General features: G+C 33.4%; 1 protein-coding gene across 1 annotated transcript in view; it reads left to right on the forward strand.

The window, feature by feature from the left end:
- The first annotated feature begins 2,364 nt into the window (after nucleotides 1-2,364).
- Nucleotides 2,365-19,649, forward strand: part of LOC137613828 (uncharacterized) — a 32,042-nt gene continuing 14,757 nt past the window's right edge. Inside the window, exons 1-36 of the mRNA XM_068343280.1 lie at nucleotides 2,365-2,461; nucleotides 6,651-6,754; nucleotides 6,849-6,900; nucleotides 7,464-7,616; nucleotides 7,709-7,873; nucleotides 8,014-8,166; nucleotides 9,796-9,960; nucleotides 10,578-10,718; nucleotides 10,811-10,981; nucleotides 11,156-11,179; nucleotides 11,309-11,458; nucleotides 11,605-11,775; nucleotides 11,917-11,961; nucleotides 13,352-13,417; nucleotides 13,920-13,979; nucleotides 14,114-14,158; nucleotides 14,477-14,548; nucleotides 14,691-14,735; nucleotides 14,811-14,870; nucleotides 15,002-15,046; nucleotides 15,353-15,412; nucleotides 15,545-15,589; nucleotides 15,905-15,943; nucleotides 16,072-16,128; nucleotides 16,204-16,263; nucleotides 16,398-16,442; nucleotides 16,742-16,801; nucleotides 16,934-17,002; nucleotides 17,211-17,270; nucleotides 17,420-17,488; nucleotides 17,691-17,750; nucleotides 18,278-18,346; nucleotides 18,455-18,523; nucleotides 18,663-18,722; nucleotides 19,189-19,257; nucleotides 19,514-19,573. Coding sequence (XP_068199381.1) covers nucleotides 6,653-6,754; nucleotides 6,849-6,900; nucleotides 7,464-7,616; nucleotides 7,709-7,873; nucleotides 8,014-8,166; nucleotides 9,796-9,960; nucleotides 10,578-10,718; nucleotides 10,811-10,981; nucleotides 11,156-11,179; nucleotides 11,309-11,458; nucleotides 11,605-11,775; nucleotides 11,917-11,961; nucleotides 13,352-13,417; nucleotides 13,920-13,979; nucleotides 14,114-14,158; nucleotides 14,477-14,548; nucleotides 14,691-14,735; nucleotides 14,811-14,870; nucleotides 15,002-15,046; nucleotides 15,353-15,412; nucleotides 15,545-15,589; nucleotides 15,905-15,943; nucleotides 16,072-16,128; nucleotides 16,204-16,263; nucleotides 16,398-16,442; nucleotides 16,742-16,801; nucleotides 16,934-17,002; nucleotides 17,211-17,270; nucleotides 17,420-17,488; nucleotides 17,691-17,750; nucleotides 18,278-18,346; nucleotides 18,455-18,523; nucleotides 18,663-18,722; nucleotides 19,189-19,257; nucleotides 19,514-19,573 — 2,836 coding nt within the window. The 5' untranslated portion in view covers nucleotides 2,365-2,461; nucleotides 6,651-6,652. The remainder of the gene's footprint in view (nucleotides 2,462-6,650; nucleotides 6,755-6,848; nucleotides 6,901-7,463; nucleotides 7,617-7,708; nucleotides 7,874-8,013; nucleotides 8,167-9,795; nucleotides 9,961-10,577; nucleotides 10,719-10,810; nucleotides 10,982-11,155; nucleotides 11,180-11,308; nucleotides 11,459-11,604; nucleotides 11,776-11,916; nucleotides 11,962-13,351; nucleotides 13,418-13,919; nucleotides 13,980-14,113; nucleotides 14,159-14,476; nucleotides 14,549-14,690; nucleotides 14,736-14,810; nucleotides 14,871-15,001; nucleotides 15,047-15,352; nucleotides 15,413-15,544; nucleotides 15,590-15,904; nucleotides 15,944-16,071; nucleotides 16,129-16,203; nucleotides 16,264-16,397; nucleotides 16,443-16,741; nucleotides 16,802-16,933; nucleotides 17,003-17,210; nucleotides 17,271-17,419; nucleotides 17,489-17,690; nucleotides 17,751-18,277; nucleotides 18,347-18,454; nucleotides 18,524-18,662; nucleotides 18,723-19,188; nucleotides 19,258-19,513; nucleotides 19,574-19,649) is intronic.

Consider the following 19,649-nt stretch of genomic DNA (forward strand, 5'->3'; position numbering starts at 1 on the left):
TTTGTCTCTTCATTACAGTCATTATAGTCTTTGCAGAATTGCATCTTTTCATCAGTCTTGACAGAGTCATCAGCTACCACCACCACAAGTGTCTGGACTCCATTGGAGATTTATCCTGGTGCTGCTAAAGTGAATTACAGCCCAGCTGAATACTCACAGTCAATGAACCTCTCAATAATTATTAATTATTACGCAAAGAACAACTTTTTAAAATTAAACTTGAGTTACCTTCAATGAAATGAAGCTACTACTGCAATGACACTGCAAAAAGTAGAGACGAATAAGGGAATTAATCATTATCTTCATCAAGGAAGCTGAAAGCTTGCTGCTGTCATTTGTCTTTGATAAAATCTCAACAATAACTTCATGTCACCAAAAAATATGTTGTCATGTTAAGAGCAGTTGTAGGAGTTAGGAGCAATTATTGCGTAATCTTGGTATAACCAGGCTGTTTTGTTTTGTTTGTACTTTATCACGTCAGTTTATAATATGCTTATAAAGGTTTTCACTGACTTCTACAGTTTTAGAAATGCAATCATGTAAGATTTAGGAAATTTTCATTTTATGTTTATCAGCAGAAACAAGAGTTTGAGGAAAAATTTAGATGTGGGAAGTAAGTTGTTATTGTAAACACAATTCAGAATAATCGGCTAAAAAAATGCTGATTTCCTCTTGTGTCAGAGCTGTTATACCTCATAACACAACTAGATATGACCACACATCAACATAACCCAGAATGAAAGTGCTGTTTCTTCTGATTTCATGTGAACTGAGATGAACGTACACTTCAAATGATACCTGCAACTTTATACTATAACACAACATGGATAGAAGACAATCTCTTCCTTTCTTGCCAGTATTACTACCTCCCAGCCTGCCAACTGTAATTAGTCCTGAGGCACACACCCTATGACAAACGCTGTTGCCAAGAAACAAACCAGGTGTCACAAATTACTAATATAATTCCAACAGAAGGTCCAGACACGCTGGCATTCTCAGTTGTAGTCTTTCATTAACATATTTGGCTAATTCCTGAATAATACCTGAAGCAGCAACAATCACAAAAGGGACATTTCTTTTTCTGAATACATGCATTATCAGAAAGTGTGTTAACATGTTCACTTTAGCTCTTCTTACATTGCAGTTAGCACCATTAAGAAGAAGAAATGTACTTTATTTAGGGTTAACTCACTTCTCAGACTAAAATACTGCCTGCAATTTAAAAAAAATTTAAGGTAGTCGTTTAAAATGTGCTGAAAATGGCCGTAGGACTACTTGTAAGCATTGTTGAGACTTCACATGCAATCCGCGTGTTTATTTATGAGTCTTAGTGTAGGCATTTGCCTTGACATTTCCAAGCAGTCTTGAAATTTTTTAATGACATTTTGTCATTTCTTCCGCATATATAATCATGAAATAAGTCCCTGCTACAATGATCACAAGAGATTATGTTTGCAAATGAGTGATTTTATCTGTTTTTAAATCCCTTGTGTTGACCACTGACCTGAGGTCGTCAATCTGTGTTGGGTTTACATTCTTCTACTTCTTTCTTATCCTTTATTTGTGCTTGAATTGCTGCCTTCAACACTTCTTAAGTACAGGGCTCATTCTGAATGTAAACACATAGCATTAATGTCATAACTCAGTTACGAAAGTAACAACTTCATTCATTTCTGCCTATGTGTGAAAACAAATATGTTTTTATCAAAGTCCACGGCAGTGAAACATCAAACATTTCATCAATTGCAGCTATGGCGATGAGGTTGGGATAGTATGCCAGGTTAAAACAAAGCAGCAAATGGAGGATTTTGTTTAGGTTTTCATGGTGTTAAAGTTTTTCTTCTTTTTTGTTTCCATACACATTTGTTGTGCCTTGCTTGAATTGTGGCTTCACCTCCACTGCTCTTATCTGGAATGCTCCCATGCCGAACAGAGTGCTTGCTTAGTTGAGTGCTTTTCACTTTCAAGTAAGTATTTTTGAAATCTAGCCACCAAATTGCCCCAAAAATTAAGAGTTTGCTTTGCTGGACCCCAGCAACTCACAAACAATGTTTGAAGTAGATCAGAAACATAGTTTGCAGGATAAGTGAATCTTAGTCATGCAGACAGAGGTTCCTCAAAACATTGTCTGATAGTGAGGATGATGAGAATGATACAAAAAAGTGAAAGAAAGAAAAATAGTGGCCTGTTTATACATATTTCCAATTCTCTGTCATGCTTTAGGAACACAATGTGTAAGAAGCCCAACAAGGAAGCTGAGGGAATAATTGAACCTGTTGAGCCACTGCCGGCAGAGTGTGTCCTTACTGTATTACAGGAAGTGTCTTGAACAGCATGTTTCCCATAGTTCCCCATTCCGGCTGACAACTTTGTGTCTGTGCAGGTGTCTATTATGGACAGTGTTTCCTTAACACAGGGGGACTAGTGTTTGTTACAACAGAGCGATGAGAAGAGCGTTATGGTAAGGAAATTGATTTTTATATGCATGATGGTGTTCAGGAATGGACTTACTGAGAAAGCTGGTTGTACATGTTTATGTGTTGACGTTTCACTGACTGATGGTTTTATTTGATATCATCAACTGACCCATAAAACTCTTTGGTGAAATATATATTAAGTAGGAAAATATCACTCAATTATGGTAATGGGCCAAAATATTGTCAAAACCAAAGCATCATACCAACTACTAGATCAAATATGTTTTTATGATGTAATGTATAGTAAATGTAAATCTTTAAAATGTGAGTATTACAATTAAAATGAAATACATGTTATCAACAGTTCTTAGGTCTTCAGTCATTAATCATCAGAACATGATAAGTATGTATGAAATATAATATCAGGATCATAAGTTTAAAAACAGGTGTAAAAACAGGAAAGGAATTGAATTTGCTTTCTATACAGTTTGTATTATTTTATTATTGGGACAAAACCTTAAAACCTTATTAATTTCAGCTCTCTCCCACTCCCTAAACATTTTTTTTTAAAATCCTGTGCATTTAGTCAGGTTGCTTTTGGACATAATAACGTTCTTACTTTAAACAAGTGTTAAATAAATAAATGAAAAAAATCTTCTAGACATCTCATTCAGCGTTCTCTGAATCTAGAAGAAGACATTTCCATCATTGTCTGTTAGTTCGTTGGATAATTTCTGCAAAAAGGTTTTCAGATTTCAAAGACAATTTTTAATCAAATTTTTTTTTATTATGTAAAATGAACTTATCAAGGAGAAGTAAATTTATTCCTGTAATTTTAATTCAAATAGTGTACATTTCGTGTGTAATTTATTAGATACACACACACAGTGTCACGCAGAGACAGAACCACAAACCATCACCATAGATACTTCACACTGGACTTCAAGCAGCTTGGATTTTGTGCCTTTTTACTCTTCCTCTAGAGTTTGGACCTTGAATTGAAAACTAAGGTCCTTAAGGATTTTGTGCCACCAAGCAACAGTCCATTTCTTCTTCTCCTTAGCCTGATGCTGCCTTTGCTCCAGGACTGGTTCAACACCTGGAATGTGACACTTGTGACCTGATTCCTGTAAAGTGATAAACACAGTTTTTACTCTCTGAAATAATGGTGACAAAATATGTCTATAGCTGTCACCTCACAACAAAAAGAGTCACTGGACTTCTTTGTGTGGTTTAAATGTTTTCCCCTTACCTGCATGGGTTTCCCCTACGTTCTCTCAAACTCTATACTAACACAGTTGTGAATGCCGATGACAATGGCTGTTTGACTTTCTGTGTAACCCTACGATTGAACTGACAACTTGAAAATGAATACTTGTACAACTTGTGTATTATAAAGTCCCTCTTTTTCAGATATCTTTCCTTTGAAAGTGCATTTTTTTCATTTTGAGGAATCATGCATGTATTAAGGCATACAGAAAAAAAACAAAAAAGTGTTATTTAAACGTTTACCTGTTCCCCCTATTTATTAAACATTTGTGAACATTATGTTATTGGTATTAGTATTTGTTATGTTAACATATTGTACGTTCTACTGATACAAACACTATTACGTTTGATGAATGTAGGACCAGAATTGTTTCCTTGATTTTCTGCACCTTAACCAGATTTTAATTTAGCCCAATGATAACGTACATTCCCTGCTAACTGATTCTCAAAAACACAGAGGAAACACATTTTTGTCCAGACCACAATTTAAATAGAAGTATTGCTGGGAACCGTGACGTGACCATGTCTCACACATTGTTTCTCTTTTTGACATTTTGAAACTATTTTAAACATTGGAGTTTAATTTAAGACATTAATATTTTACACATAATCCATAACCTGCCCACAAACACATTTCAATAATGATGAATACAAAGGTTTAGATGACTGAGTGAAAAAAGGGTGAATTTTTTTTTAAGCACCCAACAAAGACATCCTTTTTCCAATCTTTAAATCACGTAACAAAACACCCTGCTTCAACAAAGCGCCTGGGAACAGGCACTTACACTGACAGCAACATATTAATTTCTACGCTGATGCCGACAAGATTAGACTACACATTGTTTTAAAATGTAGTGATGAAGAATTCCCACCAAAACACATTGACCTTTTTCTATTCTGATGTGAGCAAAACTAATGAAGCTAAATGCAAAAAAAAAAAAAATTTTTCTTTGCATTTAAAAAAAAAATTAATTTAGGGTTTTATAAATGACTGAATATCCCACAATTATAACAGATGCATTTTCTTTGATAATGAATGTATGTCTGTTCATACACCCATTAACAAACACGAGGCTTTTGTGAATATTATAACAACAGTCTTAAGACCTTACAGAACCTTATAAAGGATGGTAATTAAGGCTTTTATAGATGGTTCTTCTCATGATTTTATTATATTACTGTGCTGCTGGAAACCATGATTTCCTAAGAACAATTCAATATACTGTATATGAAGGATTGATTTGATTTGAGATGATCTCACCAAGCAAGACACATTAAATTATACTACATTAAGACTGCTTATTACATAATAATCAGATTCAGAGTTTATGTAAAATGAATTAACAGTTAAGAATGGATGTTGACTGATGCATCAGTATGAATAACCCATAAATGTCATCTTATGATGGACTGTTACAGGATAGTAAAATATTAAATGCATTCTCTGTGGAAAATTGTCTGTCGTTAAAGTAACTTTGAAGATGACATCAAGGTATAAACTTGTGTTTAGTGGAAAACAATGTTAGGTTTGTGTGCACATATACATCAGACATCTATGTCTGTGTCTGGTGTTGTGTTTTAGATGGTTGAGCAAGAAATGCAATGGAACACAAAACAGGCAATGTTAAAAAAAACATGCAAGAAGTGTGACAAGATGAGAAACGTAATCTGGCTGAAGCCAAACTACCATTAAGAAATATACTACACAAACTGGAAGACAAGAAAACTAGTATTCTGGATACACATTCTGTGGAAAGCAGGTATCGCCAGAAACACAGAAGAAACTCAAACACACTGACAATTAACAGAAAGAAAAGTGCATGAGCTAAATACACAGGAGGCTAATTACAAACATGTGGAACTAACCCAGACGGGGAAAAACTAAGACAGGAGCCAACGACTGAAACACGAGCCACAAGGAAATAAATCACAAAATAAAAGAGAAGCTGACTACACCCAAAACTATTAAACCTGTGTTGTATCTCAAATCACACTTCTAATCAGGATAATTTCAGTGTGCTTGGCCAAGAAATTTTTTTACGTATGCCAAAATACGGTCTAGTACCACAATGGTATACGTACTTAAAATCCTGTAAACAGCAATGCACTGTGGGAGGAACAATGCATGCTTACAATATGAATGCTGATGTAAACTTAATTATAAACTGCATAGAATGTGAAAGAGGAGGAACATGTAAAACAATATGTAAAACAATAAAGTGGTATTTCAGGAATTAGATCACTTACTGGAAGGTTGTTAGTTTGATCTCTGGTTCCTTCATGTAGCTTATATGCTTTACTTTTAGTGATTGTGTGGATGGTTGTTACCACTGATTAGCAAGCTGTGTCTGTATGTGAGTGTTTTACAAGCACAGACTGTTTACCATTATTGTAGTGGTATAATTTTGATGTTGTTTAGTTATTAAATACAGTCCATTTTCTGGATTTATCTTGGACTGGGGGTAAATGGTAGTTTTTGTCTTGCCATGTCAAAAACATAAAGGGTCTGGTTCATTTAGCAATGCTGATGGCTCCAACGACTGACTGACTGGTACACTGATGAGACATCTGACAGTTTTGTATTCACAGACCAAATCTGGCCTTAAGATGTGGAAAAAAATAATTCCTGTTTCCTGTTATGTTTCCTTGTGAGTTACTAGGAATATATTCACAGCTCATAGCGTAATATTTTAAATTTGAGAACTACATCAAGATTTAGATTTATATAATTGTCAAACCCCTCTGTTGTTTTGTCCATTTGACTTTGTACAGCAAAATTTGTTTGAAAAATATTCCACATCATTTCTTGTTGTTATCATGGTAAACATTTTGTTTTATGAATGTAAGAAGTTTTTTCGATACATCAGTTCTTCATTCTTGATATCTGTAACAATGCAAACACACAGACTGTAAAACAACGTAGCAAGTAACTTATTTTTTCCTCTTCTCTTCTTTTTTTCTCAGGAATGGCAATATCTAATAAAGGGATGAGCTTCCTTGCTCTTCTAACAACGTTGACAATTCTGGAATCAGAAACTATCACTGAATTTCAAACTCCAGCATTACCAGTACTGTATTTATGATACTCAGCAAAAAATGGTTGTAATGTATTCTAATACAAAGAAATTATCTGAACCTGACACCATGATTTTTCTGTCTCAGGTTTACCCTGAAGAAGAACACTTTGTCTCTCATATCAGCCAGGAAAAGATTGGTCAGTACTACTGATTGACACTAAAACAGAAAGGTTTAGCATTTTTATAGCCATGGATAAATGGCTAGACAGGCCCCTTGTTGTCATGAGGTTACTGGCAATTGTCAGAGCTTCCATGGAATCACTGCACAAACCAAAAAATAGTGCAAGCCCTTCATGTAAAGGTATACTGGGAAATTCCTTTAGAGATGCTAAGAAAATATGTGAAAAATGGTCTGAATCTATTAATTCCATAAAGTCTTCAACTAATTATCTGTTCACGGTAACAGGTTGTTAAGTATTACTAAAATAAATCACACAAAACTTTAGTGTGGTATTAGCAAACCTCATTCTCATGCTTGTGCTTATAATAATGTTCATTCTTATTGTTGCTCTTATTGTTATCCTCATTATCATCCTTATTCTCATTCTTCATTTGTATAATTTAAAGTTTAGTGGTTCTATAATTTCATATGTCTGAATATTTTAAATTTATGTTCTTTTTTTTTTTTTACCGCTACAGTCCCGAGGCCCATTCTATTCCATTAACCAAATTCCCAATTTTCTGTTTTTAATTTTTATAGTTCGTAACGGCCAACAGAATTACATAATTGAGATTGCAGCGAATGTATCTGACGTAGAAAGCTTGGAAGCGATACGGTCGTTCTTGGATAGTGGTCCTTTCCCCGTACAACTTGATGACAACACTGACATCAGTGACATTAGCATCACAACAGGTGAATAGAAATCTGTACATACTTGGACAACTTGATGCCAAACATGTCACGTAAGATGACAACATGCACGTACTAAACTTCTCTTCTGGCAGTGTGTTCTTCAAATGCTTTTGAGTCCCAGTGTAGATGTGAGGAACAGTTTGCATGGCCTCTCAGGAGCTGCGTCACATATGGAGCATGTGATTACATTACCAGTGGAATCTGTCAGTGCATTGATGCCATTCCAGCTGATGGCCTCTTCTGCCTGCCAATATCAGGTAATCAAAATTAGCATCTTACTAGAGAAGTTAGTGACAAGCCTGATAGTTTCTTAAAAATGTGGTTTGGTGTGGCTATGACTAGGTATACATTTTCCCTATTCAATTATTATGTATTAAATTCTGTATTTTTCTGCCAGAGCTGCTGACAGAAGTTGAGTACTCAGTGGATGTGGAGTTGAATGTTACTAATGTCCAGACAGTGGACTTTCTTCTTAACCTCTTGAAACAAGAGACCTTAAACCTTACCCTAGGTCCCAGACTGAACGTCACGGATATCGATGTCACCACTGGTAAAAATTTAAGCTTCTTCAGATTTGAAAAACATGTCAACCAATCACAGTCTCTGCATTAATTCATAATAATTACATCCCACTTCAAAGTGGCGGTGTATTGTAATTGTCAGTGTTCGTGTGTTCGTCTGATTGTTGTTGTTCATTCGTTCGTTAGTCCACCAAATATCTTCGCAACTGTTGTGGATAGAAAGATGAAACAAAAAATAAATCAGTTTCTTCAAATCACTGTAAAGAAAGCTGCTGTGCAAACAATCATGTAAACACTCATTTTCCCATCACCATCAAACTTAAACTCAGAAGATGAAAATTATATCCTGTCCAAACAAACAGCAGAGAATCTCCCACTCCTCAAACCGTTAAGAGTAGAGCTTAAGCACTTCAATCATTTACCAGTGTCTCTTGAACAACACTTATGTAATCCATTCTGTAATCCATTCTGTTCTAAAAGAAGGAATACAGAATGGATTCCTTTGCTAAACACCTCAAATAATCATAATAAAATAAGACAATTCAGTGTGATAATGGATGAGACAACAATTAAACTCAAATGCAGCACACAGAAGGTAGAAGCACAAAAGAAGATTTTTTGAGGAAAACATAGGGCATTTGTCCAGAGCAGAAGCTGGTGATGCTAGTCATGACTGGGCAGGCAGAAGGTGCAAGATGCACAGGAATACTGAAGCACAGAAAAAACAATTAGTAACAAGACCTGAGGAAAAACACATAAAGAAACTCGTGGAAAAATGGTCTGACTATTGTTAATACCACAATGGTCAACTATGTTCCTCTGCTGAGGACTAGGAGGAGAGCCTGGCTTGGTGAATTGAAGAGGTGATAAGGAGCAGCTGTGCAACAGCAGAGGAGAGTTTTAGTAGAGCAGTACAAGGGTTAGCCAGGGACCAGAGAAAGAGAAGGAACAAGAAAAAAAATTGCAGCAAAACAATACTGATCCAGTACCACCATGAAATTCAGATTAATTTTTAATCCCAGATTAATCAAAAACCTGAATATGTGCTGAGGAAAGACCCACCTAGAACTGGCAAAGCAGTACAAGGAAGAAGGAAGCAACATGGATTACTAAGAATACGTTTATCATTGATAAGGTTTTCTGTCACAGGTGTGGTTAGGACCCACATGCAGAACAAAAGGGGAGAAGTCCACTTTCATTGTGTAACTCAACAAAAATTCTACATTGTTAGAAGATCAGACAAGGAAAGGACAAACAAGCATAATACAGGAAAAACAAGGAAGTCCAAAAAACCTGAAGAGTAGGATGAATAATCGGTAATCTGGCAGCAAACTAAAGTCTGAGCAAAGCATAAGTTTCGGGGTGGGAATTAGCGGGCTACAGCAACACAGGTGAAAGGAATGTATGGAGGAATTCAGGATGCAGAGGACAGGAGGGAAAACTGGAACCATGACATTTTCTTTGTCATCAAACACAGTGGCTGATCCTTGGGACAAGACTTTATATCAATATCTTATTCTTGGTTTCCATATAGGTTAATGCAGTATTTTACCGCTCAATTAAAGGGCATGTTGCGAGCACTTTTATTTTTGCTTTATTTTCAACAGACAAACTAAATACTGTTCTTAAATGCTTTTATGATTCTTGTTCTTCTCTAGTGTGTTCCACAAATGGTAGCAGCTACCAGTGCGTATGCGAGAATCAGTATGCTTGGTCATACAACACCTGTATTACATACGAAGCCTGTGATGAGATCACTGATGGTACATGCGGGTGTATCAGCGCCATCCCAGCCAATGGCCAATACTGCCAGCTAAGGACAGGTGACATTACGTGCTAATAACACATATGATAATAACACATAAATCTAGATCAGGGGTGTCAAACTCATTTTCACCGAAGGCCACATCAGCATAATGGCTGCCCTCAAAGGGCCAGATGTAACTAATGAGTGTAACTAAATGTAACTCAATGTAATGTAAAATAAACGTAACTACTCCTTAAGTTTAAATAAAACTGAATTTATTACTTATTCAAGTTACAAACATTACAGTTGCACAGAAAAAAAAAAGTTTTTTTCTCTGTTATAACATAAATATTTTAATTTGCCAGGTTATGAAACTCATAGAACTCCATCAATCAATCTCAAACTATTCAAGAGAATAAAGAAAAATACACAAGTTAGAGCATTAATTTTGTTCAATTTTTTTTTTTTCGTTTTTGTCAGAGTTAAAATGGGCTTACTTACTGCATTGTGGGAAATGCAGTTTTGGTTAAAGCAAATCTCAATGTGACCCCCAGGCTTTGAGTTTGATACATGTGATCTAGAGAATCTTCATGGTTTCCAATGGAAAACACTGCAACTGTGCAATGAGCCACTCATAAATATGATTTTTTATGATTTTACCTTTGATTTTAACTCCTTGTTTCTCTACTGTAGATATAGTTGTTTTAGACTACCAGATTGTAATCGAGGTGCGTACTACAGACATAGCTCTGCTAAGAGACGGACTGCTGAAAGTCAATTTCCCCATCGTGGCTGACTCGCAAATAAACATCACAGCTGTTGTCATCACTACGGGTAAGAAGTATGACTGGGTAAAAAGCACTAATGTCATTATTTTCCTGGAGTTTTTTTTTTCATTTCTAGAAATGAAACTGTTCTTTGTGAAGTTTGCAGAAATTATGATGCGGAGTTTCAGTGCCGCTGTGAGGATGGCTTCCTTTGGCCTTGTGACAAGTGTGTCACCTACAGGAATTGTGATGTTAATGCAACTAACACATGTGGGTGCATTAGTGCCATTCCTGCAGACGGACAGTACTGTCAGTCAATCCAAGAGCATGGTGAGTATTACTACCAGTTTTTAAACTGTATAATATACCAATGAATTGTAATGCTTAAAAATCCTACTCGACTTGTTGTATGCTTGTTTACACACTTTAATGTCATGAATTCCTAATTTCCAAGAAATTTTCACTTTGACGTGAATTGACCAACAAATCTTTGTTTACCTGCAGATTTTTCAATTTGTCCGACAACAGGTAAAACACTGCTTGAGAAAATAACTCCTAAGAAAGACAAATAAAACCAAGAATACATATAAACAACATGTGATACAGCAGATGTAGTTCAACTTCTACATGTCTCACTTTTGAATTCTGTTCCCTCAGCTCCTGTTGTTTTTGAATACATCATTTCCATTGAGTTGAAAGTGTCCGACCTTTCATTAATAAATCAACTGAGGGCGTTTTTGAGGAGCAGCATTTTCCCCATCAGCATCAATGAACAAGTAAAAATATTGGATGCCAACATAACAACAGGTAGGATTCATTACTTTTTGGAACTGGAAAGTAGTCATATAAAAAAACCAAACAGAAATAAGAAAATAAAATCAATGTCACAAAAACAAAAACAAAACAACAGGTTTCTCCATTTAAAAAATTTTTTCCCATGTTTTCATCTGCAGTGTGCATTCCAAACAGCAATGGCTTCCAGTGCATATGTGAAGAAGAGTATCGCTGGTCATGTGAACAGTGTCTGGTGTTTGGGCACTGTGATATTATCACTAATGACACATGTGGATGCATTGACATCTTTCTTCCTGGTGAACAATATTGCCAGTCGATTCATGAATACAGTGAGTTGGGTTTAACACTTGAAATGATGAAAATGTTCAGATAACAATACAGTACATCAATAATCTCATTGTGTTTGAAATTGAAATTAAATCTGGATTTTTTAGCAGTTACTGTGCTTTTGTCTCATTTCTTTCATGCAGATTTTATACCTTGTCTACCAGTGGTACAGCCTTCCTCAAGAACCGGTAAGATATAATACTGTGAAACACAATATTTTAGCTTTTTCCTGATTATGATTTTCTGAAAAACTATTACCAAAAAACTGTTAAGAGTGAGTTGTGATAAACTCAGATTCTCATTCCCAATCCAGAAGAAATTTCTCTATCTATTTTTTACCTGATTATATTGATGAAATTGTGATATTGGCACATGCACACATAGAGAACCTTCTCTCACTTACAATGGCTGAAAACCTATATTTTTAAATATCTGGGATCGCAGCTGCACCAATCTTTTACATTCATGAACTGGAATTGAAGCAGTCTCATCCTCCTTCTCTATATAATATATACTAAGAGCCCTGAGGATGCATGGAATTAATCAACTCTTTAGCTACGTAACTGTCTAGCTCTCAACATTGATACATTTTGGTGTTATAGAAAAGAACAGCATAAGATAAAATAATTTAGTCTCTTCCATGTGATTCACCTGCACCACTATTCAATACAGATAACCATGCATATTATATAGATTTAATTACCGCAAATTAATTTTTTGTAAGAGTACACAAATATTTTTTTTAAATAATCTGAATAATTGTAATCAAGAGTTTAAATTCAGTTGTCTTCTACAAGCAATACCTGTGTCAAAATGAAATACATCTCTATCACATCCAGTAAAAATGTTTGCATATGCTTAACAAAATGTTTTAAGTGAATAGAGCACCAATTCATCTATTTAAGGTGGTTTCAGATTCTGCATTACTGGAAGATGTGAAAATTAAAGCTATTTTTAAAATGGAAAATCCTCTCTGATTCACTGGGTTAGGATTTCCTTTTATTTTCGAGGTTTATTTCAGGAAGGACTTCACAGATCTTTTTTTTTTTTTTGTCCATACTCGACACTAGTTTCTACAACCTTAATGGATATGACAACAACAGTTGACAAGTGTTTAAAAATAATTCTTGTGGGATGGAAAAATCAAAAAAATTTTAAATTAGAATGGATCCGAGTCTAAGTTTTATTCCAAAAAAAAAAAGGAAAACAATAACAAATGTCTCAACACCCACAGGTTAGACTACTTTTGATACACGTATGTTTGTAGAAATAGATATTATACGTATAATTAATAATAATAATAATAATAATAATAATAATAATAATAATAATAATTTTAATAGTAATTATACTAACAATAATAGTAATGATTTTGACCGGATTCAGCGCTTCTTACAACATTTCTAAATAAGACGACAGCTGTGACGCCGACAGCATTTGTTATAATGTAGTTGAATATTTATCAGAATACAAGAATGACAAAACAAACAAAGGATTAGAAATGCCGTAATTTATCTGATTACAAGTGTGTTCAAATCATTTGCAAATGAATGATTTATTTTACATGCAATTTTTCAGAATTAACAACTGTTTCAACGAGCTTTACGACAACGTCAGCAACAATAACTTTTACGTCAACTACAGGTAAGTGCTTGAGATGAATACTTTCTTGACTGAAATATGAAAAAAATCTTAGATAAGAGTAGAATAGAGTATAATTTTTAATATTTGAACCAAAAATATTAAAATTATTAACAAATGTCTCTAAACTGTTTATTGGAGATTCAACAACCCGCACTACAACACAACTGAGCACAACACCCACAAGTTAAAAAAATTGTTGTTTCCAGCATGTTTGTTGAACAATATATTATATAATTGAATACAATAATTATAAAAATATATTATATAATTGAATACAATAATTATAACAATAATAATGTAATTTCTTGACAAGACCTGCTGCAACATTTCTAAATATGATGATTGCTGCAACACCAGCATCATTTGTTATAAAGACATATTTTTGAATAGAATTACCAAACCAAATAATAATCATGTAGTAATTTACCTAATGAAGTTTTTTTCATCTTTTCCAACTTCCAATTGACATGTTATTTAATTTTAACTATAATACCTTTTCCAGAATCAACACCTGTTTCTACGAGCTTTACGACAGCTACAACATCAACAACACCTGTGACAAGTAAGTGTTTTAGACTAATTCTTCCATTACTGCAATTAGAAAAAAAAAAACATCAAGAATTGATCAATATCTATTTATATATAACAAAAGAAAATAGAAAACATTCACAAATGTCTCTAAACTGTTTATTGCAGATGCAACAACCCCCATTACAACACAACTGAACACAACATCCACAGGTTAGACTACTGTTAATACACATATCTTTGTAGAAAAAATGTTATTATTATAAAAAATAATGATAATGATCATTTTAATAATAATTAAATTAACAGTCATAGTAATGATTTTGACCGGATTCAGCACTTCTTACAACATTTCTAAATAAGACAACAGCTTTAACGCCGACAGCATTTGTTACAAATACATGTTATTGAATATTAGAATACAAGAATGACAAAACAAACAAAGGATTAGTCATGCAGCAATTTATCTGATAACAACTGTGTTCAAATCATTTACAAATGAATGATTTTATTTTACATGAAATTTTTCAGACTTAAAAATTGTTTCTACGAGCTTTACGACAACGACAACGTCAACACCAATAACCTTTATGACAACTGTTGGTAAGTCATTGAGATTAATACGTCCTTGACTGCAATATGAAAAAAAAAAATTAGTTAAGAGTAGAATAGAGTATACTTTTTTTTAAATTTGAACCAAAAATATTAAAATTATTCACAAATGTCTCTAACGTGTTGATTGTAGATTCACCAACCACCGCTACAACACAACTTAGCACAACACCGACAGGTGAGAACGCTGTTATTACATGTATGTTTGTCCAAAAATATACAATATAATTATGAACAATAATACCTTTTCCAGAATCAACACCTGTTTCTACGAGCTTTACGACAGCTACAATACCAACAACACCTGTGACAAGTAAGTATTTTAGACTAATTCTTCCACAATTCAAGTATGAAAAATAGGCAAGAATTGATCAGTGTATTTTTTATATTAAGAAAAAATTTTTAAATAAAACTTTACAAATGTCTCTAAACTGTTTACTGCAGATTCAACAACCGACATTACAACACAAACGAGCACAACACCCACAGGTTAGACAATTGTTTTTTCAAGAATGTTTGTTGAAATATATATTTTATAATTAAATACAGTAATTATAAGAATAATAATTATGTAATGTTTTGACCAGACCTGCTACAGCATTTCTAAATACTGTGTGTTGAGGGCTGCATCATCAACAGCATTTGTTATAAAGACATTTTTTGAATAGAATTACCAAACCAAATACTAATCAAATAGTAATTTAACCAGGAATGTTTTTTTGACATCTTCTCTTTTTCTGGACATCTTCCAATTTTACATGACTTATTTTATTTTACATATAACACCTTTTCCAGAATCAACACCTGTTTCTACGAGCTTTACGACAGCTACAATACCAACAACACCTGTGACCAGTAAGTATTTAAGACTAATTCTTCCATAAGTGAAGTATGAAAAAAAAAGCAAGAATTGATCAGTGAATTTTTTATATTAAGAAAAAAATCTTTGAAATTCTTGAACAAATGTCTCTAAACTGTTTATTGCAGATTCAACAACCCCCATTACAACACAACTGAACACAACATCCACAGGTTAGACTACTGTTGACACACGTATGCTTGTAGAAATAGATATTATATAATTAATAATAATAATGATAATTTTAATAATAATTATAAAAACAATCATAGTAATGATTTTGACCGAATTCAGCACTTCTTACAACATTTCTAAATAAGACGTCAGCTGTGACGCCAACAGCATTTATTACAAATACATGTTATTGAATATTTATTAGAATACAAGAATGACAAAACAAAGGATTAGTCATGCAGCAATTTATCCGATAACAAGTGTGTTCAAATCATTTGCAAATGAATGATTTAATTTTACATGAAATTTTTCAGAATTAACAACTGTTTCTACAAACTTTACGATAACTGCTGGTAAGTCCTTGAGATTAACACTTCCTTGACTGAAATATGAAAAAAAAATTAGATAAGAGTAAAATAGAGTATAATTTTTTTTATATTTGAACCAAAAATATTAAAATTATTCACAAATGTCTCTAAAGTGTTGATTGTAGATTCACCAACCACCGCTACAACACAACTAAGCACAACACCAACAGGTGAGAACACTGTTATTACATGTATGTTTGTCAAAAAATTTACGATATAATTATGAACAATAATACCTTTTCCAGAATCAACACCTGTTTCTACGAGCTTTACGACAGCTACAATACCAACAACACCTGTGACAAGTAAGTATTTTAAACTAATTCTTCCATAAGTGAAGTATGAAAAAAATAGGCAAGAATTGATCAGTGTATTTTTTATATTAAGAAGAAAGAAAAAAAAAAAACTTTAACAAATGTTTCTAAACTGTTTATTGCAGATTCAACAACCGACATTGCAACACAAACGAGCACAACACCCACAGGTTAGACAATTGTTTTTTCAAGCATGTTTGTTGAAAAATATATTATATAATTAAATACAGTAATTATAAGAATAATAATTATGTAATGTTTTGACCAGACCTGCTACAGCATTTCTAAATATGTTGAGGGCTGCATCATCAACAGCATTTGTTATAAAGACATTTTTTGAATTTTTTTCAGAGAATTAGCAAACCAAATACTAATCAAATAGTAATTTAACCAGGAACATTTTTTGACATCTTCTCCAACTTCCAATTTTACATGACTTATTTTATTTTACATATAACACCTTTTCCAGAATCAACACCTGTTTCTACGAGCTTTACGACAGCTACAATACCAACAACACCTGTGACAAGTAAGTATTTAAGACTAATTCTTCCATGATTGAAATATGAAAAAACAGAAGAAAAAAAAAGAGTTGTCTACATTTTTTATATGAATAAATGAAATAGAAAACATAACAAATGTCTTTAAATTCGTTTTGCAGATTCAACAGTCAATACCACAACAGAACCAAACACTACACCTACTGTTTTACCAACAACAATTGTTACCAGTAAGTTTGCAAGGATAGAAAATTATATATCCAACTATGATTATGCAATTATGCATCGTGAAAAATTTGTCTGACCTTAAATTATACCAACAATTTATATGGTTATTAACAAAAGCTATTTACCTGATTAAAAGTTTGTCCAAAATCATTGCAACTGTAAATTTAAATAAAAAAAGAAACAATTGGATTTTAAATATGTATTTTCCAGACTCAACATTGGTTTCTACAACCTCTATGAACACTACAATACCAACAACACTAGTGACAAGTAAGTGTTGCAAATAAGGCATGCATGACAGAAATATGACAAAATAGTTGATAATATTAGGTCAGAGTCTAATATTTATGGTTTTTCTTCCATTTTAAGAAAAACCCCCCCCAGAAAACACTAACACATCTCCAAACTTTTTATTTCAGATTCAACAGCCAACATCACAACACAGCCAAACGCAACACCTACAGTCTCACCAACAACCATTGTTACCAGTAAGTTTGCATGAATAGAAAATTATATATCCATTTATAATTTGCATTTATATTTATTAATTTTACTTTCTGGAAGAACTTAAAATTCTTAAACAAAATAACATTATTACAAACAATAACAATTATTGGAGCAGATTTAGCATGATTTATTTTCTACAGTGTAATTACTAGCAAGATTTCAAGATTTTAATGTCTCCTTCAGACTCAACAGCGGTTGATGCAACCTTTATGAGCATGACAACACCAACAACACTTGCAACAAGTGAGTATTGAAGAAAAAATCTTGCAAGATTGAAATATGAAAACAGAGTAATACACATAAAAGTAGATCAGTCCAGATTTTGTTTTTTTTTCTATTTGACGAAAAAAAAAAAGGAAACACTAACACAACTCCAAATTTTTTATTGCAGATTCAACAACCAACATCACAACACAGTCAAACTCAACACCTTCAGTTTCACCAACAACCATTGTTACCAGTAAGTTTGCAAGGATAGAAACTTAGATATCCATTTATAATTTATATTTATTAATTTTACTTTCTGGAAAAACTTCACATACTTAAACAAACTAACATTATTACAAACAATAACAATTATTTGAGCAAAATTTAGCATGATTTATTTTCTACAGTGTAATTACTAGCAAGGTTTCAAGATTTTAATGTCTCCTTCAGACTCAACAACGGTTGATACAACCTTTATGAGCATGACTCCAGATTTTATTTTTTTTCTATTTGACAAAAAAAAAAATAGAGACATTAACACATCTCCAAATTTTTTATTGCAGATTCAACAACCAACATGACAACACAGCCAAACTCAACACCTACAGTTTCACCAACAACCATTGTTACCAGTAAGTTTGCAAGGATAGAAAATTATATATCCAATTATGATTTGCATTTACATTCAAAATTTTACTATTTTATATCAGTATATACCTGACATGTTGTTAATTTTCCAGATTCAACACCAGTTGCAACAACAATTCTAAACATGACAACAGCTTCAACAATGACTGTAAATGTCACAAGTAAGTATTTGGGAATATTTTTCGGAATACAAGAACTAAAAAACGAGTAAATAAACGTATAACAATAGTTGGATTTACGTCTCAGTTTCGACAGTGTAATTTATTAGCAGGATTTCAGGATTTTTAATGTGTTTTCCAGACTCGACACTGACAGCGACAACCTTTATGAACATGACAACATCAACAGCACTTGTGACAAGTAAGTGTTTCACAATAATTATTGCACAACTGGAATATTAATATTATATTAATAAGAGATGAAGCAGAGATGAAGATGCTGAGGTTCTCTCTGGGAGTGACCAGGATGGATAGGATCAGGAATGAGTACATCAGAGGGACAGCACATGTTAGAGGTTTTGGAGATAAAGTCAGAGAGGCCAGACTGAGATGGTTTGGACATGTCCAGAGGAGAGATAGTGAATATATTGGTAGAAGGATGCTGAGTTTCAGACTGCCAGGCAGGAGGCCTAGAGGAAGGCCAAAGAGGAGGTTTATGGATGTAATGAAAGAGGACATGAAGGTAGTTGTTGTGAGAGAAGAGGATGCAGAAGACAGGGTTAGATGGAGGACACTGATTCACTGTGGCGACCCCTGAAGGGAAAAGCCGAAAGGAGAAGAAGAAGAAAGTAAGGAAACATTAATAAATGCTGAATCTCATTTTGCAGATTCAACAACCATTACCACATCACAGCTGAACACAACACGCACAGTTTCACCAACAGCCATTGTTCCTAGTAAGTTTTCAGGATATAAAAATTATGTATTTATTTATAGTTTGCATTCGATCATTTTAGGATATTTTTTAATTAACTTTACGTGTATTTGTACAAAATGCATCGTGAAAAATTTGTCTGACCTTAAATTATAACAACAATTTACATGGTTATTAACGAAAGCTATTTACCTGATTAAAAGTTTGTCCAAAATCTTTATAACTGTAAATTTAAATAAAAAAAAGAAACAATTGGATTTTAAATATGTATTTTCCAGACTCAACATTGGTTTCTACAACCTCTATGAACACTACAATACCAACAACACTAGTGACAAGTAAGTGTTGCAAAAAAGTCATGCATGAGATGGAAATATGACAAAGTAGTTAATAATATTAGGTCAGAGTCTAATA

Source organism: Antennarius striatus, chromosome 19, assembly GCF_040054535.1.
Source record: "Antennarius striatus isolate MH-2024 chromosome 19, ASM4005453v1, whole genome shotgun sequence".
NCBI lineage: Eukaryota > Metazoa > Chordata > Actinopteri > Lophiiformes > Antennariidae > Antennarius > Antennarius striatus.